Source organism: Daphnia magna, linkage group LG7, assembly GCF_020631705.1.
Source record: "Daphnia magna isolate NIES linkage group LG7, ASM2063170v1.1, whole genome shotgun sequence".
Classification (NCBI taxonomy): domain Eukaryota; kingdom Metazoa; phylum Arthropoda; class Branchiopoda; order Diplostraca; family Daphniidae; genus Daphnia; species Daphnia magna.
The window spans coordinates 9086974-9107579 of NC_059188.1; the positions used below are offsets into that span (position 1 = coordinate 9086974).

The 20606-nt window shown below is 44.7% G+C and overlaps 4 protein-coding genes across 6 annotated transcripts; all 4 read left to right on the forward strand.

Annotated features, from left to right (window-relative positions):
- Window positions 1–21: 21 nt before the first annotated feature.
- Window positions 22–4022, forward strand: LOC116926975 (sodium- and chloride-dependent GABA transporter ine). Of its 2 annotated transcripts, none has more exons than XM_032933890.2 (11): window positions 22–264; window positions 1251–1483; window positions 1559–1608; window positions 1692–1794; window positions 1865–2090; window positions 2161–2428; window positions 2503–2521; window positions 2588–2797; window positions 2865–3118; window positions 3186–3563; window positions 3635–4022. In XM_032933890.2, the coding sequence occupies exons 1-11, from the start codon at window positions 152–154 to the stop codon at window positions 3776–3778; spliced, it is 1998 nt and encodes a 665-aa protein (XP_032789781.2). In that variant the 5' UTR covers window positions 22–151; the 3' UTR covers window positions 3779–4022. The 2 variants fall into 2 exon arrangements, with proteins under 2 accessions (XP_032789781.2, XP_032789782.2); XM_032933891.2 differs by lacking the exon at window positions 22–264 and adding an exon at window positions 1010–1189.
- Window positions 4023–4159: 137 nt separating this feature from the next.
- On the forward strand, window positions 4160–5726 carry LOC116926979 (3-oxoacyl-[acyl-carrier-protein] synthase, mitochondrial). Its single transcript, XM_045176877.1, has 4 exons — window positions 4160–4706; window positions 4771–4968; window positions 5031–5147; window positions 5215–5726. The coding sequence occupies exons 1-4, from the start codon at window positions 4199–4201 to the stop codon at window positions 5661–5663; spliced, it is 1272 nt and encodes a 423-aa protein (XP_045032812.1). The 5' UTR covers window positions 4160–4198; the 3' UTR covers window positions 5664–5726.
- Window positions 5727–6961: 1235 nt separating this feature from the next.
- LOC116926972 (ATP-binding cassette sub-family C member 9) lies at window positions 6962–14372 on the forward strand. Of its 2 annotated transcripts, none has more exons than XM_045175897.1 (8): window positions 6962–7496; window positions 8199–8408; window positions 8902–12345; window positions 12407–12705; window positions 12828–13023; window positions 13111–13661; window positions 13746–14043; window positions 14115–14372. In XM_045175897.1, the coding sequence occupies exons 1-8, from the start codon at window positions 7062–7064 to the stop codon at window positions 14226–14228; spliced, it is 5547 nt and encodes a 1848-aa protein (XP_045031832.1). In that variant the 5' UTR covers window positions 6962–7061; the 3' UTR covers window positions 14229–14372. The 2 variants fall into 2 exon arrangements, with proteins under 2 accessions (XP_045031832.1, XP_045031833.1); XM_045175898.1 differs by having other exon boundaries at window positions 8905–12345.
- Window positions 14373–15129: 757 nt separating this feature from the next.
- On the forward strand, window positions 15130–16998 carry LOC123474551 (uncharacterized protein K02A2.6-like). The gene has a single exon (XM_045176762.1). The coding sequence runs from the start codon at window positions 15130–15132 to the stop codon at window positions 16996–16998; it is 1869 nt and encodes a 622-aa protein (XP_045032697.1).
- Window positions 16999–20606: the final 3608 nt, after the last annotated feature.

Genomic DNA, 20606 nt, shown 5'->3' on the forward strand with positions numbered 1-20606 from the left:
CCTTGTTAGCTGTTTAGCATTCCCCAGTATGTTTTGTTCAACGAGGTTTTGCGGTTGAACTATTAGTTTGTGCTAGGAATAGTTCGTCATTAAACTTACTAAATTTTAAAAATAAATTCATCAATTTCACGCTAACCGACAATTTTTCACAATGAGTGAGCTAAATCTGAACAAAAAGCAGGACGGAAACGACAAAGGAAACGCAGAATCGGCAACACCTACAAACTACGAAAATTCGTTAGAAAACATCGCCGGTAATCAAACGTAAGTACAACCTTACTGGCATCGTCTCACATTCGTGAGAAATGCTCTCATCTGTAGCTATATGACAGCCTTATTTTTGTGGTAGATGGTATCTTACCCGAATTTTTTTCTATTGGTTTAAATAGTTATGTGGCATTATGTAAGCGTAGAGTAGACAGAGGTCACGTAGACAAGCAAGGTGCAGCATCAGCATATCTGAAAACTCTATGGCTCACATGACGACTTGGCACCTTCCGTCGATGTGCGTCTTTTCGAATTCAATGATATACCACGGTATAATAGGAATCCTATTATATCGTGGATATACTGTCGCAATTGGCTGTTGATTAAACTAAAACTGATGGTGTTGCTTCAAATAGGGAATGGTGTTTTCTCTCTGGGTAGGAAGAAGAAAATGTGTATCCTTCGGTGATTAAAAATTGGCGGCTATCATTAATTATACTAAATTTCAGATAGATATAGAAAATAAACTAGCCTTATATGATTTAGCAGAATGAGAATCAGTGTTTTGTTTAAAATTCTAATAATACGGGCGAAAATAGCCTATACGGGCAAGTACATTTTTTCTTTACTAGCTTTGATAATTATAAGTTAATGCCAATACTTCTAACCACAACCACAAGTAAAAAAATGCAAAAAGTAAACAAAAGTTGCAAAAGTGCAACTTCTGTCGCAACAAGAATAATTATATAACTGTAACCATGGAAACGACAACATGATTCGTGAGAATAGTTGTGTTCTGCTATTCATTCACTTGGCGCCGGGTAGCGGTACCCCATGTTTCGTACGTAACAGATTAGTCCGACAGAAAACATGATCGTGTTTATGTAACACTGTTGGTTACTTGACAAGTTGAAAGCGGCTCGCCGGCAACGCTATCACTGCTGTCATTTGAAGCACTAATAACATTAGGCGTTATCATCCGGTACAATGATCTTGTCTACCTGTTAAATTAAAGGTTTTACTTTTTTATTATCATCCCGCAGACACGGTGATAACAGCAGGCGTAAAACGAATACCGGTGAACACGTCCTAGATCTCACGGGCAAAATGGACAAAACGAAAGTTATGTGTCAAGATCCACTTGTGGTTTGCACAAGCAACAAGCTTGGAGAAGAAGCTGAGGTCAGGGATACTTGGGCAAATAAAGTGGAATTTATTCTAGCTTGCATCGGCAATGTTGTTGGGCTGGGTAATATGTGGAGGTTTCCATATCTCTGTAAGTAATAGGTTTCAAAACAAACATGAAATTGAAAGTGTGCTGAAAACATCTTTTGTGCAATCCAAACATCAGGTTATAAGAGTGGAGGAGGTGCTTTTTTGATCCCATACTTCATCATGTTGGTATACTCAAGGAATTTTCTGAACAACATTAGCTCGTGTTGTGACAAATTAGTAAAAATAGTTATAAAATCTATCTTTATTAGGTTGTATGTGGGATCCCATTACTGTATATGGAGCTAGCTGTTGGACAGTACACAAGACAAGGACCAATTGGAGCCATGCACAAAATGTGCCCACTTTTCAAAGGTCTGACTGGACATTCCAAAAACATATAAAGTGTATTAGAATTTAATTTATCATCTCTTTACAATTTCAGGGACTGGTTTGGCCACAGTGATTATGTCTTTTCTTCTATCCACCTACTATAATGTCATAATTGCTTGGGCTCTGTATTACTTAATCAATTCTTTTATGGATCCCTTACCTTGGGAGGGTTGCAATAATGATTGGAATTCTGAGCTCTGCTGGAATGGGACCAAATTTAATAGCTCTCAGGATCAAGAAGCGAACAATAAAACAAGTGCCCCTCAAGAATTTTACGAGTACATATTCACGTTAAAAATTATAATTTTTGTGGGTTTTTTAAACAAACGTTCTTGTATTTCCACACAGCAACCATTTGTTACAGATGACTAAAGGAATCGACAATTTCGGTACAATGCGCTGGGAACTCCTAGCTTGCCTCGCAGTTGCATGGATTCTAGTCTACTTTTGTTTGTGGAAAGGCATAAAATCCACCGGGAAAGTTGTGTACGTTACAGCTACTTTGCCATACCTGTTTATAGGGGCATTTATTGTCAGAGCTCTCACGTTGCCAGGATCTGAATTAGGTCTCGTTTACTTCTTTTCCCCAAAGTGGGAAACACTTCTAGAAGCCAAAGTATTTATGAAAAGCAATCGTTATACTCTTTAGTTCGCACGTTATTTATACATATCGTTTGCAATTTAAACTAGGTTTGGGTTAACGCAGCTGGTAAACATAAACTCAATGCTTTTTTTAAATAGTTATGCTACAGTATCTAAAATATTAACCCCTCAGCTCAAAATTTCAATTCTATTGGGATTGCGTTTGGCTCCCTGATGGCGTTCTCCAGCTATAACCGTTTCGACAACCGATTGATGCGTGATACTCTGATTATTTCGCTTACTGACGCCGTTACCTGCATTTTAGCTGGCATATGTGTGTTTGGAACACTAGGAAATTTAGCCTTTGAACAAGGCAAAAGCGTGGACGAAGTTGTTAGTAGTGGTAACTCATAGAAATGTCATCAACTATTATTGTGAAAAAATAACATTTATATAATGTTTCGATATAGGACCTGGGCTTGTTTTCGTCGCCTATCCCGCCGCATTGTCCAAAATGCCCTTTCCCCATGTATGGTCGGTCATTTTCTTTTCAATGTTGCTATGCCTTGGAATTGACAGTCAATTTGCCACGGTCGAAGTAATTATAACTTCAATTAAAGATGCCTATGGCCGATGGATTCGCCTTCATTTAAAACGCCACGAAGTTCTAGTGCTACTGGTATGCTTTGTGTCGTTCATATGCGGGCTCCCAAACGTCATGCAAGTAATACGAATATTTTATTAATTAACATGTTTCTGTTTGTAATAATTTATTTTTACTATTTCCGAAGGGTGGAATCTACTTTTTTACACTGATTGATTACTACGCCGCCGCTATTTCTTTGATGTACATTGCGTTCTTCGAAGTAATCGCAATCGTCTGGGTATACGGTGCTAATCGTTTGGCCCGCAACGTACGGGATATGACAGGCGAGCTACCGAACTACTATATAAGAGGGTGCTGGATGGTAGCTGCCCCCTGCCTCATTATGGCCATATGGATTTTTAGCCTTGCTGACTATGAAGCTCCAACATATAACAAAGGGCAATATATATTCCCAGGATGGAGTATAGGAATGGGTTGGGCCATTTCTTGCCTGTCTTTATTAGCCATTCCTATATTAGCAGTAATTGCAATTATTAAAGCAAAAGGCAACAACATAACCCAGGTAAGATAATCACACAAATTTTAAATGTGAAAATTCAATTTTAGTTTATAAAAACAATTGCAATCCTCCAGAAATTGAAGGCATCCATCAAATCTCCTATTCGTGAATGCCCTTGCTGTGGAAAAATGTTGAACAAGCAACATGAAGCTCATCATGGAACTGCGGCAAACAATCCAGACAATGAGATTTGTTTGGAGCAGCTAACCTCAGATTGATAGTGGATGTCTCCTTTTGTAATAACGTCGTAATTGTTTCCACTATGTCCTCGTTGCGTCCGTATTCGTCTCTTACCCGTGGGGATCAAGCAGCATCCTGACCGAATTTATGTCGTACATGTTCTAGAAAAACGACCTCCAAAGTTGTTCGTAACTGTCACAAAAATTCATGTAAATTGAAAAGTTGCGTGAACTCCTCACTGTCTTATTACAGTGCACACCTCAATACATTCAGATATGGAGACATCTTGAGTTATCAAAGGTTGCACAAATAATGCTAGCCTACAAGCCCCACATAACTTAAATCTTAAATTTAGTAGATTACAGTGATGTTCATTCGTCAGCTGTTTTTCTGTTACTATGGGCACCACCAGCAGACGATTAAAATTTAGTTAACACATTTTTTTGTTGTTGACAAAAATGAAACGTGTGGTAGTAACAGGGATCGGACTAGTTACCCCGTTGGGTTGTGGCGCTAACAATGTTTGGAGTGCATTTTTGGCTGGAAAATGTGGCATTCGAAGACTTGAGGGTCCTGATTATAATAAAATATCATCAAAAGTAGCTGCTAGAGTTCCGAAATTCAAAGCTAGTGAATACGTTGCTCCGAACGAAATTCGTACCATGTCTCCAGCTTCACTGTTTGCTTTAGCAGCATCAATTGAAGCAGTTCAGGATGCTGGCATTGGAGAGTCTTGCGACATTCGAAATAGAACAGGAGTTGCTGTAGGGATGGGGATGTCTGATTTAGAATACATAATTGAAACTGCTAACATTTTAAAAGATAGGGGTCCATCAAAAATTAGTCCTTATTTTGTACCACGAATATTAACAAACATGGCTGCAGGGATAATAAGCATTAAACATGGCTTTAAGGGTCCCAACCACTCGGTTTCCACAGCCTGTGCTACTGGAGCACATTCCATTGGTATGTCTATTTACATTGATTCAAGTGGATAGATGAAACTTTGTACTAATGACTTTTATTGTAGGCGATGCGACAAATTTTATTCGCCACGGGAATGCTATTGCAATGGTGTGCGGAGGAACAGAATCCTGTATCTCACCCTTGAGCATGGCTGGTTTCTCCCGTCTAAGAGCTTTATCCACAAAATACAATGACACTCCAGAAAAATCATCAAGACCTTTTGATGCACAACGCGAAGGGTTTGTGATGGGGGAAGGAGCAGGTGAACCCAAAGCGTCCAATTGAAAAAAATAAAAAAATTCTAAGAGTTTATTTTTTCTGTAGGTATTGTCTTTCTGGAAGAATTGGATTCTGCTTTATCGAGAAATGCAAAGATTTACGCGGAGATCTTAGGTTATGGCATATCGGGAGATGCTTCCCACCTGACGGCACCGTCAGAAGGTATTGACGTGATAAATTTTTATCTGAGTCGACCAATCTTTGATATTGATTAGATTTTATAATTCAGATGGCAGGGGAGCCATTCAAGCAATGCAGAATGCCTTGACGGATGCAAAGTTGTCGGATGTCGACCGAGTAAGTTATGTTAACGCCCATGCTACTTCAACCCCTTTGGGTGATGCCATCGAAGTGGGTGCCATAAATCAAGTATTTTCATCGTACGGTCAAGAAAGACCGTGGGTTAGTTCGATGAAAGGTTCCCTCGGCCACGGGCAAGGTGCAGCTGGAGCCGTCGAAGCAATCTTGGCAATCTTAGCCCTCCATCACGCTATTTTACCTCCGAACATCAATCTCGACAACCCTGATCCTTCCTTGCTCGAGTTAGTTCGGTTTACGCCTAGCCACCCATTGCACTGGCCACTGGAACCCGGACAACATCGCCGCATTTTACTAAAAAATTCCTTCGGTTTCGGTGGAACCAATGCTAGTTTGTGCATCGCCTCCTTTTCGCCATAACTGTAATTATTCAATAATAACTCGATACGTTGATGCAAATACATCTTTGGATTTAGAGCTTTATTCTTTAAGTTATTGTCCACTTGATCTTTGATAGGGAGTTTGCGTAACTGATGACAAGACTTAATTTCGAGTGGGCATGTTCTGATCTACCAGCACGGTATGCATGATCAGCATTCAACGCCGATCGACGTGCTTGTTCTGAAATACTCCTTGTCATACTAAAAACTTTCCTAACCCCTGTCTTCGTCCATTGTTAACGCATGTCTACATATCGCATGTTATTGCTCTTTCCTATACATTGCTGTTTCAGGCGCTCTGTTAACCATTTTTAGTAAAACTATTTTCCAGAACGAGACTATAACAGATGGAAAATTTGTCCGTGCCACTACGCCGTCTGTTCTACTATTATGTATCAGCCAGATGTTTGCTCTATCAGCGGTCTTGATAATAAATTGTGATCATTAGCTTAATTTATATCATGAACGGGCGAAAGTTTTCCTAATTTATCACTACTTTCTAACAAAAGAAGTTTTGCTGCAGTGAACTGCTCACATGTTCAGGGATAGTGTGAAATGTCGAATATTGGGATTTAACTTAACTTCAATGAGCAGCTTGATGTAAATATGTCCACACAACGAGGATTAGGTTTTAAATCAATACAGAGTAGGGTCTTCTTTTGAAATATGACGCGATTTATAAATAAATTACTTTGCACTTAACTGGCCTGATTTCACTACTACACACTTCCAGCATAATAAAAACAATGCATGCAATACATTTTTTTTCTAAATTAAAGCGTTCAAAATGTAGGAAAAAGACGGAAGAAGCAAAACAGAAAAAGGAAAAAAAAAAAACAATCAGGTAGGCCAGAAATATGAATAACCAAAGTAAATTATGTGTTAAATTACACGATTGTCCGAACCGAATCGTTGAGTTAGTCTATAGGAAACCACATCATTGATTTTTCCCGGCTGATTTGATTCCACTTTTTCGGCTGTGCAAAGAAACGTTAGCACGTAGGATGTTAGATGCTTTGTATAAAAGAAAAACGTAGCCAGAAGCGGCTGTCGTTGAAAAGCCACAACAATGTTTAGCCGACAGGCAATTCAATATCAACTTTCTCTAACAGCATACTGTATGTAGGACTTCTTCATTGTATGCTTTCCAGATTTCTTGCCTGTCGTCTATCTCTTGGGTGTCTGTGGCTTTGTGCTCATTCTTTTCGTAACGCCCGTTAAAACCCTTTTGTGGGTAGGCAAACGACGAAAAGAAAACGACCATCAGTTGTTCCCTAGCGCTCGGTCAGACTAGACGTTTGGCAGGTTTGGTCTCGGCAACATTGATGTCCGTTCAGTTGGTGATGCTGCGTGCGTAAACATTCAACAAACAAAAAGGATGAACGAGTACAACTGGACGCACTGGATCCGGACTAATTTGTGCGAACGATGTGCTGATCCGGAAAATTTGGACGATGCAGTTCAAGAAACAGATGAATTCCAGTGCTGGTTGGATTTGTCTTTTGTGGCATTAGACCTGCTAGTGGTTTTCGTTTGGCTTTTAATACTCATCTACACGCGAAATGCCATAAAAAGCGTTCGCAGAAACCGTTGTTCATCGCAAAATTATAGTTCAACAATATCCCGTTATCCGCTTCACGATTTTCACTGGCTGTTGGTCGTAACGTTATTCCTGACTCACCTTGCTGATCTCGGAGACGTTCTACTCATTTGGAAGAATAACCCGTGGCAAATCGCTAAAGTGTCCCTTGTCGTGCCCATCTGCAACGCCCTCGCTGTCGTCCTATCCTGCGTTTACTTTGACCGTATCGAGGTGCCAATTTTAAATAACAAAATAAGCCTCTTCTGCAATTCTTAGCATGCACGAATGGCTTGTCGTCAAAACAAAAAGAAATGATTGGCAGCTTCCCGTGAAAGTATAATGGCTGAAAAAAGGATTCGAAAGAAAGTCCTTGACCTGTAAAATTGTACTATAGTCTGATTGCAAGGTCCCGGTCCTCCATCAGATGGTTTTCTGAATTGGTGGCGGGCAGGAAATTATCAGTCAGTGTGAGAGCAAGATCCTTCCTTTCGAGCGTGACTTTTATGATGCAATCCTTTAAAGTTTATTTCAAGAAGGATATGTTTGGTATGTTGCTTGAAGACCTCTTCATCAGATCATAACCGGTTCAAATGATAACATCCGGTTGGTCTCCATTGGCACTCTCTAGTTTTCTTTTTCCTTCTCTAAGCCCTCAAACATATAGTGTCCGTCTAGTTTATTAGGATTTGTGTTACTCTGAGTTGATTTACATTGCTCATGTTTTTAAGAAAGAATTTTGAGAAACTCGAGTTATTCCACGCCTACAGTTTCATTGACCAACTGACGACGGGGAAGCCGGAGAAGTTGAGTCTTTTAGCATACCTGATGAGCTAGTTAGACATTTGACGCAACAGACGAGATTTTTGCCAAAGGCGAGGAACGTTTCTGGGTATTTTCCTGTTTTTAACGCTTTCATTTGTTCATATATTTAAGGTATGGCAGCGCGCTGTCTATTTGCTATGGCTATGTCCGCAGTGGCTGGCCGAGGCCGTTCTCAATTTCGTTCGTTGGCGTCATTTTCACTTCGATTACACCAGAGAAACGGACGCTGTTGGATCTGTCGCCATACAACTAGTCATAACGTGGATGAAAATTATACTAGCCGTCTTTCTCTTCGTTGTCGACGCCTCGACAGCCCTACAGGTAACTCGTCTGACTCACTGCACTGAAATTATGAGCTATATCTTACACGCATTGGCCCACCGTGTCGCAATAACTTCCGGGACACATATTATCACGAACGGCAGTTCGATTGCAGCACCTGAGGAATTTCTTTTTTTTTTCCCTTCGTACGGTAAAGGTAAAACGAACGGCCCTAACGGAAATGCCGATTCCAAAGTAGGAATCTTTGTATAGAATTACGGACGTCCTCAATAGAGGGTTCAACAAAAAAAAAAAAAAAAGAAAAATAACATTTTTAGACAACTTATAAGGATGTTGCGATCACATTACCTCGTATTATCTGTCAAATGTCACGTACCTTTAAAACCGTGAAATCTTTCTGACCCATGCAAAGGTTCAAATATATAGCTATATCGTAAAGCTGCCGAATATGGATTATTCTGTGTGCTATTTAGAGACGCAACTTTCATTCCACGAATTTAACATTCTCTGTGGCATTTTATTTGGCCAAAAGAAGGGACCATCATCGGCTGAAACGGAATCCAAAGCGAAGGATATTCACCCACCTGATAAGGATACGATATCAACAAAGTCCATGGATTCGGTGTTCGTTCAGCCGTTCCAAGCACATCAGGTGGACAAGAACCCAAAATGCTGTTACCTGCACGGCCAATCCAACCTGCTTTCCAAAGCGACCTTCTTTTGGCTAAATCCACTTTTGCTGCTTGGTTTCTGGACTCCGTTAGAACAAAAACATCTTGGCCCTCTACCAGACGACTACAAAGCCTCCCAGCTGATCCAACAGATCCGACGATTACTCGACACTAAAACTCCCAACTTATGGCGATGCTATTGGTGTTTCTCGTGGCGGGCAATCTTGCTCGGTGGATGGCTCAAATTTTTCGGCGATCTAGTCGGTTATGTTGCACCACTTGGTATTCAAGTCATGGTCAGTTACGTCAACTCCTCGTCCGCGACCAACTCCACCAATGCGAACAACACCGCCGGGACTTACTACCCATCAGTGAAGGAATTCTTATCCAACGGTTACATCATGGCCGCCATAGTCTTCCTATCCAGCTTCTTGCAGGGAACGCTGTCCCAGGCGTCTAGCCACGTCCTCTGCGTGGAGGGCATCCGACTCAAGACGGCCCTTCAATCGTATATGTACGAGAAATCTCTTCGACTGTCCTCGTTGAGTGGAGTAGCTGCCGATTCGGACAAAGTAGACGATGACGAACATCAGAAATTGGAGGACGCTTCGCTGCAGCTGGATGCTGGAACGTTAAGTCAGCTGCTGACGGAAGATTGTGATAACACCATGGTGTTCTTGTGCCTGTGCCATTATCTTTGGGCTATCCCTCTCAAACTGGCCATTCTGCTGTACTTGCTCCACCAGAAACTGGGCGTAGGCAGCGTCATTGCCGCCCTTCTCTGTCTTCTGCTAATGGTGCCTGCTCAGTTCTTACTCGGAAGGAATATATCCCATCAGAACAAATCGAGTATGAGGGAGGCTGGCAGACGATTGGCCAAAATCCACGAGTGGGTATCCAATATGAAACTCTTCCGGCTTTACGCCTGGGAACGTTCCGCCATGAGCCGCATTCGAGCCGTTAGGCGAAAGGAGCTGCAACATCTTTGGTCCTATTCAATTCAATGGGCCTGGGCCACTTTTTTGACACAGGCCTCTACCGTGGGATTAACTTTGCTAACTTTCATTCTCTATCCGTTTCTGTCCTCTTCCGGAACATCCCCCTCAGCAGCTGAAGCTCTTTCCGGATTGGCTCTGATTAATCAATTTACCGTACCACTGACCATCATTCCGGTGATCGTTCCGGAGCTGATTGCCGCCTGCAATAGTACCCTTCGACTCGGCGAGTTCTTCCGCAAATCGGACATCTCTGTCCAGCGCCACCATCACTCCAAACTGTCAGTCGAATCGGTTAGCGGACAGGAGCCATCATCTGCCACCAATGAATCGCTTTCTGTCCGCACGTTGGAAAACATTGCGGAAGACGAAGAACACCAGCAATCCAGTTCGGACAGCTGCGCAGACTCTGAAAGGTCCGCTCGATTCGATCAACAGGAAGAGTTGGCTGTCAGGGTGAGTCACGCTACATTCAGTTGGCATCCGGTTGATATGGACAACAACCGGAACGACTTTAAGCTGTGCGACATTAGTCTGGACATTGGCCAAGGCCGACTGACGGCCATCGTCGGCCATGTTGGCAGTGGTAAATCGTCGTTGATGATGGCTTTGTTGGGCGAGTTGGAGATGAAATCGGGTAGTTTGACATGGGCGTCAACGGCCAGCACCCAAGTGGGCTTTGTGGCCCAGCGACCGTGGTTAATGCACGCCTCCTTGAGAGACAACATCCTCTTCGGCAATGCCCTCTACGCTAAACGCTACAGCAAAGTGTTGGAAGCGTGCGCTCTGACGCAAGATGTGGAATTATTCCAGCAGAGAGATACCACTTTGATTGGATCTAAGGGACAGAATGTTTCTGGTGGTCAAAAGGCCCGCATTTCGTTAGCGAGAGCTATCTATTCATCGGCCTCCACATTATTACTGGACGACCCTTTCGCGGCTCTTGATCTACCCGTGGCGCAGCACGTTTTTCAGGAGGCGATCCAGCACATCCTACTCCGCCAGGGTAGGAGTGTCATTATGGCAACTCATCATATGGAATATGCTTTGCAAGCAGATCACGTCGTCGTGATGGATTCGGGCAACATTCTGGTGCAGGGTCCACCAGAAAAAGTGGCGTCTGTCTGGCCGGAATTGTTGAACCATTCCAGCCAGTCTGCCCAAGATTCATCCAGTTTATCAAAAGGAACCGCCAAAGATAGATGGAACATGCTTCGATTGGTCACGAAAACCGGCTACGTTTTCAAAGCGAGTGGCAGTCGGAAAGAGGAAGAAATCACGATCCATCCGACAGATTCCGTACACGGCCAGAGATGGAAGCGCCGCTCCAGCCGCTTAAATGCTTTATCCATTCACATGTCACACGATCTTCCACTTATGACGGATGAAATGACAATCGACGAACTTCTACCCGACGTGGGAATGGCTTGTGACCGTCTGTACGGGTCCAGAAGTCTGCGGACTCGTCACCTTAGCTCACTGAACGGACCATTGCCGGAAGCCCTTCCGTCAGTACCGCAACAACCCCGTTCCATTTCTTTCTCACTGAAAGGGCCATCGTCAGTTTTCTCTTCTTTCGTCAATCGAAGACGGACAAGATCAAGGGATCGATTCTCTCAAATTCATCCCCAACCGATTGTGTCACTCCATCCGCTTGCTGATTCTTCCTGGAGTGCTAACGGCAGCGGTAGAAGCAATAGTGGTCGCGTAGGCTGTAGTTCCAACAGCCATAGACCGTCCTTGTTTCGGCTTTACTCGACTCCTGTGGGTAAACGCTCGTTGGAAGTCGATGGAGGCCAGAGACGGACAAGCGCCGAGAGCGATCGTTCGTTGTTGACAGTTAGACGGACATATTCGGACCAAGAGTCCCGTCAGCAACAACCGGGTGTACAGAGATTGCTGTCCACAGTGTCAGGTTTCTCGGAAGAAATCAATATTGATCCGGAAGATTCCGATCAGGAACGAGGGCTTTTGAGGGATCCCGCAGCAATCGACGAAGAGCGCCAATATGGCCGAATTCCTCGCCGGCTTTACTGGATCTACGCTCGCGCTTGTGGAATCTTTCTAACACTGAGCTACTTTTGCGGCTCCATCGGTTGGCAGAGCGCTCGCCTTGCAACCGATTACTGGCTCGTAGTTTACCAAATCGAAACCCATAATTCATCTTCGATCGATATGATGCCGAATGGCGGCCAACACCCTACGACAATTACCGAAGAGACGGGCACCAGTTATTTTTACCTTGGCATCTATGTTTTGCTGTCCATCGTATCCGTGATGGCCGCCATTATGACCAACATCCTTGGACAGGTAAGATCGTCTACTTTTACGGGAGTTACGTATCAGTCATACAGTGATCGATTGCCTACAGGCGGCGGGAAATCAAGGCAGAAAAAGGCTGCACGATGATTTACTAACGAGCCTTTCACGCTGCCACACGCGCTTGTTTGACGTGGAACCAACGGGCCGTTTACTAAATCGCTTCAGCAGCGACATGTCTATGATAGACAAAAAACTAGCGACGACTGTTCAACGACTCGTTCAATTTGTTCTCATGTGTTTGTCGGCCATCGTCATCAACGTCGTCATCAGTCCGTGGTCCCTACTCATAGCTGTATTCATCGTCATCATATTTTATATGCTTCAAAGGTTCTTCCGTACCTCCGCCAGGTGAACACCGAATAAATTTAATTATCTTAAAAAAAAATAAAAATAAATTAATTAAACGTTTGCGAATAATGGCCTATTATTGAGACTAAGTCATATTTTACGGTGAGTTATAAATATCCCAGGGAATTACAACGGTTGGAGAGTCTGTCTAAAGGACCTGTGGTTTCTCATCTGACTGAAACGCTTTCCGGCTTGGCGACCGTAAGGGCATTTGGCCAACAGCGTCGATTTCTACAAACTATGTACGAAAGGATGGATACCCATTCGGCAGCAGTTCTAGTCCTCAACTCTACCAACCGCTGGCTCGGTTTCGCTCTGGTATTGTGTCGTGGTTAACTATTTAAATGATTAACTGCTTTTGGGTGTTATTTACCACCTTACTGACCAGACATGCATGATTCTTAGGACTCATTGGGTGCAGCGGTGGTGTTGGTAGCCATGTTGCTGGCCTTGTTCGTTCATAGAAGTTATCCCGACCACCTGACTCCGGGCCAAATCGGCCTAGCCATTAGCTACACTCTGATGACGCCAATCTATCTGCAATGGGTCGTTCGATTCTGGTCCGAACTCGAGATGTACTTTAATGCTGTTGAACGAGTACTTCACTACTCTGAATTACATCCCGAAAGCGAATCGACAACTGTGGCAACCGACAGCCAATGGCCGCGCAAGGGTGATATCGAAATCTCGAATCTATCGGTCACCTATCACTGCAGCCTAGAGCCGGTGTTGCGTGACCTCAGTTTAACCATCGGGCATGGTCAGAAGATCGGCATTTGCGGCCGCACGGGTAGCGGGAAATCCACTTTGGTCAACGCCATCTTTCGGCTTGCTGACACGGCCACCGGTCATATCAAACTAGATGGTATCGATATCGCTACACTGGAACCACATTACCTAAGATCTCGGTTAACAGCCGTTCCTCAAGACACTCTGATATTCGCCGGCACTCTCAGGTAAAAGTGAAATGATTATTCATTTACCATACTCTTTGATAAGCTTAGATTTAAAACGAATTTTTTTATACGATCGTCCCTTAGAGACAATCTAGATCCAGAACATCAAATACCAGATGTAGAACTATGGGCTGCTTTGGAGGCTGTACACCTTAAAGACTCTTTCCGGAGTATTGGATTGGATGGAGAAATGTTTAAGGGAGGTAGTTGTAGCCTGAGCGTTGGCCAGCAACAGCTATTCAGTCTAGCACGGGCATCCCTTCGGCCGTCGGCGATTCTCGTTCTAGACGAGCCGAGCAGCGCCTTAGATGTGGAAGCCGAGCAAACCTTACATCATTGCCTAGAGCATCTATTCGAAAATCGAACTATTCTGCTTGTGGCGGTATGATATTTTAAACTTCTCGCCAATTAACTCGATCAGATTCATTTTCTTTCTCTTATTTTCTGTAACAGCATCGCCTATCGAGCTTGCGAAAATGCGACTGGATTTGCGTCATGGAAAATGGACAACTAGTACTACAAGGCACACCAGACCAAGTTTTAAACGAGCTTCCAATTTCTGATTGAAAACTCATATTGTTAAAAAAGCTTTTATTTTATCTAATAGACATTATCGCTAAGCCATATTTTTGGTTTTCTCCGGATATCACCTCAATTCGGATGACCTTTTTCTAATTTGCGCAATGCGTAGCAAATAAACTGTGAAATTGATTTAGCGAATGCGAAATTGATTGTGTGTTGTACATCAATAATCTCTTTATAAAACAAATAAAGCTGAACTACAAGTAGAGATGATCGGTGTTACCAGACACGTGTGCGTAAGAAGACTGGGAACCAGGATTTAAGAACACTAAGAAGTTGATATGCTGTATTCAATTACAATAGAGAAAGGGGTGACTTGAGCACCACCAACCTTGTTAACCCGATTATTTTAAAAGCCTCAAGGGCCACGAAAAAACAAAATAGATTTCCGTATAATGTATTGGATGTTTTTCGAAACAAAAGTGAAAAAAACAAACAAACAAACGGAGTTCTCCTTACTGTGTTAAATTACTTTCTTTGTGGTAGCCTTTCCCTTTTTACTTTTGCCAGGGGCCGGATTTTTTTTAACTTTTGCAAATATCTTCGGGCACAAATGATTTGGACGGTAGATGTCATGTGGTAGAATAATTGAAACAGAAATTGGTTGGTCAAAAACAGGTAAGTTTCGACTGTTGGAATTGTTGTCACATTGTTGAGTTTTTTTTTTGTTAGTGTGTCCTTTTTGGTACTCTTCGTACTTCTATTTGACTGACTGTGCCGTTTGGTTTTGTGTGAGGAAAATTTTGTGTGTTCTGCACGTTTGTCGGTTGGTTCGCACGTGGTCTGTGGGGACCCTGTATCCAACTGTATCTCGGGCATCCGCTCTCTCACGTGGTCGCTGGTGTGTTTTTCGGCTTCAGTTTGTCGTTTGGTACTTTTGTTAGCCATGGCGGCTTCGTTGAGGGCACCTGAACCGTTTTCGTTCTCATCAGCTAATCTTGCCGCCGAGTGGAAGTTTTGGAGACGCCAGTTTGAGTATTATATTCTGGCCACTCGCAAGGATGAGAGGGACGAGGAGATTCTGGTGGGAATTTTAATAACACTTCTGGGGGCTGACTGGCTGAAAATTTTCGACACGTTTGTGTTCGCAACGTCAGGTGATGAAAAGAAGATAAAACCAGTGCTGGACAAGTTTGGTGACCATTTCGAGCCCCTTAAAAGCGAAATCTTCGAGAGGTTCAAGTTCTTACGTTGTCATCAGCTGCCAGGCGAATCGTTTGACTCTTGGATAGTATGCCTCAGGGGCATGGCAAAAGGTTATAATTATGGCGCGTCCGTTGAGTCAGTACTACGTGATCAGGTGGTGTTGGGAGTGGCAGACTCACAAACGCGGGAAAAACTTCTCTTTGAAAAAACATTAGACCTTGCCAAAGCGTGTGATATAGTCCGGCCATTTGAAGCTTCATGTGCCCAGCTAACACAGATGAGTTCTGATCGTACTGTTTGCCGGCCGGAGGATTCGGTGAATCGGCTAGTCGACAAGCATGGCCGAAAAAGTGGTGGTGGCGCTCAGCAGAGGTTCGTCAGTGGTGGTGCCGACCAACAGATGCTTGATTGTTCGGGGTGTGGACGTCGTCATGCAAAAGGCTGGTGTTCGGCCAATCACATCACCTGTTTTTCGTGTGGAGTAGCTGGTCACTATTCTCGGCGCTGCCCCAATCTTCAGCAGAGTCGGCAGCAAAACTTGCATAGAGGTTCGTCAACGTCAGAGTCGTCTCGTGTTGGTGTGGGATCTGCTCAAAAAGGGACAAAAATGCAGCTTCATTCGGTGGAAGGTGAGTCGGGCGTTGAAGCAGGAGAACGGTCAGTCGAAGAGTATGTTTTCCACGAGCTCCAACATGAACAATACTCGTCGTTGGAGGAGAGTGAGTGGAGCGAGACATTGAAGGTAGACGGCGTCAGCGTCAAGTTTAAGCTGGACTCGGGGGCTTCTTGCAACGTTCTGCCCAGTGAAGCGTTTCAGCGGTTGCCAACACGACGCAAACGTCTCCGTCCTGGACCGCGTCTGCGCCGGTATGGTGCCAAACATGGCTATTTAACAGTTCTCGGCCTCCACACAGCGAAAGTGGTGATTCGTGATGTGGTACACATAGTGGATTTTGTGGTGGTGGACGAGCCAGGTCAGCCTTCCATCTTGGGCCTTCCGTCTTGCCAGCGGCTCAACTTAATACGGCGTGTTCATTCCATGGAAGTTGATTCATTTCAGCCAGCAGTGTCAGCCGTTGTCACGGAGTTTTTGGATGTGTTTACGGGCCTGGGTAAGCTGCCGGTGGAGCATTACATACGGTTGGCCACGGGTAATAATGCGGTGGATCCCGTCGTTTCGGCAGCCGGAAGACTTCCGTTCAGCCTTGAGGAGCCAGTGTTCAAAAAACAGGATCAGATGGAGGCGGACGGTATTATTGTTCCAGTTACAGAGCCTACGGACTGGGTAAGCCGTATGTTGGTGGTAAGCAAGCCGGATGGTGATGTCAGACTCGTTCTGGATCCTGCTAATCTCAACAAAGCAATCCTCCGACAACATTTTCCGGTCCCGACTGTCGAACAACTGTTTGCTAAAATTGGCAAAGCAAAGTTCTTTTGTAGTCTCGACGCGGCGTCGGGATTTTATCAGATTCCGCTTTCAGAAAAGTCTTCGTACTTGTGCACTATGGCGACACCTCGTTGCCGTTTCCGTTTTCTTCGGATGCCGTTTGGACTAAAGTCGGCGCCGGAAGTGTTACGGAACGTTTTTAAAGACCGAGACAATAGATGAAGAACACGTTTATTTCCTCTCTCGACACACGTTATGCAAGACTCTTCTCTCGCGTTGCGTATCCCGGACTGCCTTCTGTCGCCCCTTGTCCCGCCCGTCTCTCCTTCGGGCGTTTAGGGGGTTTCCCTAGAGGGTGGCGCGGTTGCCTATTCTTACGAATGGATCTGTGTGCCATTATATAACATTCGGCCCTTCCTGACAACAACAAGATCTCCCGATCTTGAAGAGGCTCGTTTCTCGATGAACTAGGGATATATAGGCAAGCTAACGCGAGAAGGAAAAAAAAAAAAGGACATAACAAAAATACAACAACAAAACAAAAAAAATGCAAAAACCCGGCACGAAAGAAAAGAAAGAAAAGGGGGAGAAAAAAATAAAACAAAAAATAAAATAAAAAAGGGGAAAAAAAAAAAACAACCCGGAGGTACGTCTTGGGGGAACCAATGTGAGCTTATTAATAATAAACAAACGCTTCTTTTCTCTTCGGGCGTATGATTCTTCCGGCTCTTGACATTGAAATTCCGGATTGTACTTGAGGCTCCGCGGAACCTACAGTTACGGAGCGTGGTTCTGACCTTACTTCTTGCTCATCACTGTGGATCTGTGTGGGATCTTTTGTGGTTTTTCGGCCTCAACGAAGTCCTTTGGGTCCCCGTCTTCATCCGTTACGTCTTCGTAGTCGCCCTCATCGACGCTAGGTAGCCAGTCCGTCTCTTTGCGTGGGAAGTAGCGCCGTATTTGGCTGGAATGGGCGTTGAAGCGGCGCCATAGTCTCCTTTTCCTGTTACACGGTAAATCCTCGACTGCGTAACAAGTGGCGGCCACTCTTTTATAGATTTGATACGGTCCGATGAATCGTGGCACACACTTCTTTGTTTTTCCCTTAGTCTTTCGTTTCCTTGCTATTAAAACCAATTCGCCCGGACGGAAAATTGGGTCGGGTTTTCGATATCGATCGTAGTTCTCCTTCGCCTTGTGTTGACGTTTTATCACTAGCTTCCGAGCAGTTTCCCGCCAACGGGCAACTGCTTTGACGCGATCGTCGTTGGACGGGTGTTCATCGGGCGGCCAGGGAAACGCTAGTTCGACCACCATCACTGCTGTTCTTCCGTAGACGAGCTCGAACGGACTGATCTCTGTTGACGACTGTTTGGCGGTGTTGATGCAGTAGGTCGCCCTTGCAATTTTCTTGTCCCAGTCTGTTTGGTTAAAGTTGACGTAGGCTGCTAGCGTAGATGCTATGGAGCCATTCATTTTCTCGACTAGTCCGTTGGTTTCGGGGTGTTCCGCCGACGCCTGTACATGACGGATTCTCCACTCCCGGCAGAATTCGGCGAATGCCAGAGACGTAAAACAGGGTCCTTTGTCACTAACGATACGGAAGGGTGGACCGTGGCGCAGGAAAACTACCCTTTCTAGGAACGCCATTACTTCTTCTACTCCGGTACTGACGACGGGCTCCACTTCGACCCACCTCGAAAGATAGTCAATACAGACTATTAGGTGCTGCTTCCCTTCTGTTGTTAATTTAAACGGCCCCAAGTGGTCGACACCTAGTGTATGGAACATACTCTTGGGTGGCGGAATAGGACGAAGTTTACCTGCCCGAAATCCCGTTCGAGATTTGTAGGTTTGGCAAAAATGGCAGGAACGTACGTAACTCCTTACAGACGCCGACATTCCCTTCCACCAAAAGCGCTGGCCTACACGATCCAGTGTTTTTTCAAAGCCTCGATGTCGTCCATCTGCTGCATCATGACATTCCGCGATGATTTCTTTCCGCAAGATGGACGGCACTACTAGTAGCAGGGAGCGTCCCCTTTTCTCATTTTTTTTGTATAACACCCCTTTATATTGGGTGAAGTCGGAAGAAGGTATGAGCGATGGCCAATCTGCGAACCCTTGTATAGCCATTACTAGCTCACGGATATCCTCGTCTGCATGTTGCAGAGACCCTATTTCTCGCCGTGTGTATCCTTCGGGTTGTAGTGCTGCCAACTGGTGTTCAACAGGATCGGTCTCTTCGGCTGGCCCAGCCGGTGACCGGGACAGAGCGTCGGCCACTACGTTTGCCGCACCACTAACATGCTAAACATCCAAAAAATACTCTTGAAGAGTCAAGATCCACCGAGCAAATTTTCCATTTACGTCCTTCTTTTTAAGCAGCCAACATAGAGCGTTACTGTCAGTTTTTACTTCCACACGTCGCCTGTATACGAAATGTCGAAGTTTGTTTAAAGCCCATACTAAGGCTAAACATTCCAACTCGTTAGCGTGGTACTTTTCTTCTGACGGACTAAGTTTTCGGCTGACAAAAGTAATAGGCCTACTTTTCCCGTCTGCTTTCAGGAGCAGGACAGCACCTATGCCTTTGGCACTCGCATTTGTTTGCAATTCTATTTGGGAAGTCCCATCGTCGCATACTAACACGGGTGCGGTCGTAATCTTCTCCTTTAGTTCTTGCATCGCGGCGTCGTGGACAGTCGTTCAGTCGTTCTTTACGTCGGCGTTCTTTTTCAACAAGCAGTGCAAGGGTCGCGCGGTGTCAGCGAAACCTCGGACGAAGCTGCGATAATAAGCGGCGAGGCCGAGGAAAGCCCTTAGTTGTGTTGCGTTGAGAGGCCGAGGAAACTTCGTAATTGCCGTTACCTTCGCGGGGTCGGGGCTAATGCCCTCTCGACTTACAACGTGGCCCAAATGGACTATTTTTTTTGCTCCAAACAGACATTTTTTTACGTTCAGAACAAGACCAGCCTTGTTTATAGCGGTTAACACTTTGTTCAGTCGTTCCAGGTGTCCGTCGAAGGTAGACCCAAAGACTAAGATGTCGTCCATGTAGCACATGCATTCGGTCCACTTCAGCCCATCTAAGACTTTATCCATGAGACGTTGGAAACTTGGCGGGGATCCGCATAGGCCGAACGGTAGTCGGCATAACTCAAACAACCCGTCAGGGGTGACGAACGCCGTTTTAGGTCAGTGTGGCTCAGCGACGTGCATCTGCCAGAATCCGCTTTCGAGGTCTAGAGAGCTAAAATATTTTGCCCCCGTTAGTCTCCCAAGTACGTCTTCGACCCGAGGAAGTGGGTAGACGTCGCGTTCTGTTACCGCGTTGAGGCGTCTATAGTCCACGCAAAATCTGATTTCGCCGGACTTTTTCTTCACGAGCACCACCGGGGAGCTCCATGGGCTACTCGACTGTTGAATAATACCGCCTTCTAACATCTTCTTCACCTGGTCATTTATCAGCCGACGCTCGACCATTGAAATTTGATTGAAACGCGACATGTATGGATTCTGCTTCCGTTTCCACATAGTCGGGGACGAGGTTGTCCTTCTCTCGCACGGAGACGACTTCAGATTCTAGGGGTACGATCACTTCTGCCCTTCCATCGACTCCTTTGATGGTGACCACACTTTTCACGATCCATTCTACCCCCAGTACCAACGGGTACATCATGTTGCGTAAGACGGCGACTTTAGGCAGGTCTACAATGGTTCCTTGATAACGGACGGTCAGGGAAATTTCCCCTACTACGTTATCGACGGGTGAACCATCTAAAAATCGATAGTTGGAAGGTGGGCGTATCGGGAACGCCGTCCGGTCG

What these genes read in the sequence shown, in the direction of transcription:
- LOC116926975 (XM_032933890.2), top strand. Translation starts at nt 152, where the DNA reads ATGAGTGAGCTAAATCTGAACAAAAAGCAGGACGGAAACGACAAAGGA. An exon ending in GTGGAGGTTTCCATATCTCT is followed by an intron (nt 1,484 to 1,558) that starts GTAAGTAATAGG and finishes TCCAAACATCAG; the next exon opens with GTTATAAGAGTGGAGGAGGT. An exon ending in TCCCATACTTCATCATGTTG is followed by an intron (nt 1,609 to 1,691) that starts GTATACTCAAGG and finishes TATCTTTATTAG; the next exon opens with GTTGTATGTGGGATCCCATT.
- LOC116926979 (XM_045176877.1), top strand. Translation starts at nt 4,199, where the DNA reads ATGAAACGTGTGGTAGTAACAGGGATCGGACTAGTTACCCCGTTGGGT. An exon ending in TACTGGAGCACATTCCATTG is followed by an intron (nt 4,707 to 4,770) that starts GTATGTCTATTT and finishes CTTTTATTGTAG; the next exon opens with GCGATGCGACAAATTTTATT. An exon ending in CCTGACGGCACCGTCAGAAG is followed by an intron (nt 5,148 to 5,214) that starts GTATTGACGTGA and finishes TTTATAATTCAG; the next exon opens with ATGGCAGGGGAGCCATTCAA.
- LOC116926972 (XM_045175897.1), top strand. Translation starts at nt 7,062, where the DNA reads ATGAACGAGTACAACTGGACGCACTGGATCCGGACTAATTTGTGCGAA. An exon ending in TTCTTCCGTACCTCCGCCAG is followed by an intron (nt 12,706 to 12,827) that starts GTGAACACCGAA and finishes TAAATATCCCAG; the next exon opens with GGAATTACAACGGTTGGAGA. An exon ending in GCTGGCTCGGTTTCGCTCTG is followed by an intron (nt 13,024 to 13,110) that starts GTATTGTGTCGT and finishes CATGATTCTTAG; the next exon opens with GACTCATTGGGTGCAGCGGT.
- LOC123474551 (XM_045176762.1), top strand. Translation starts at nt 15,130, where the DNA reads ATGGCGGCTTCGTTGAGGGCACCTGAACCGTTTTCGTTCTCATCAGCT.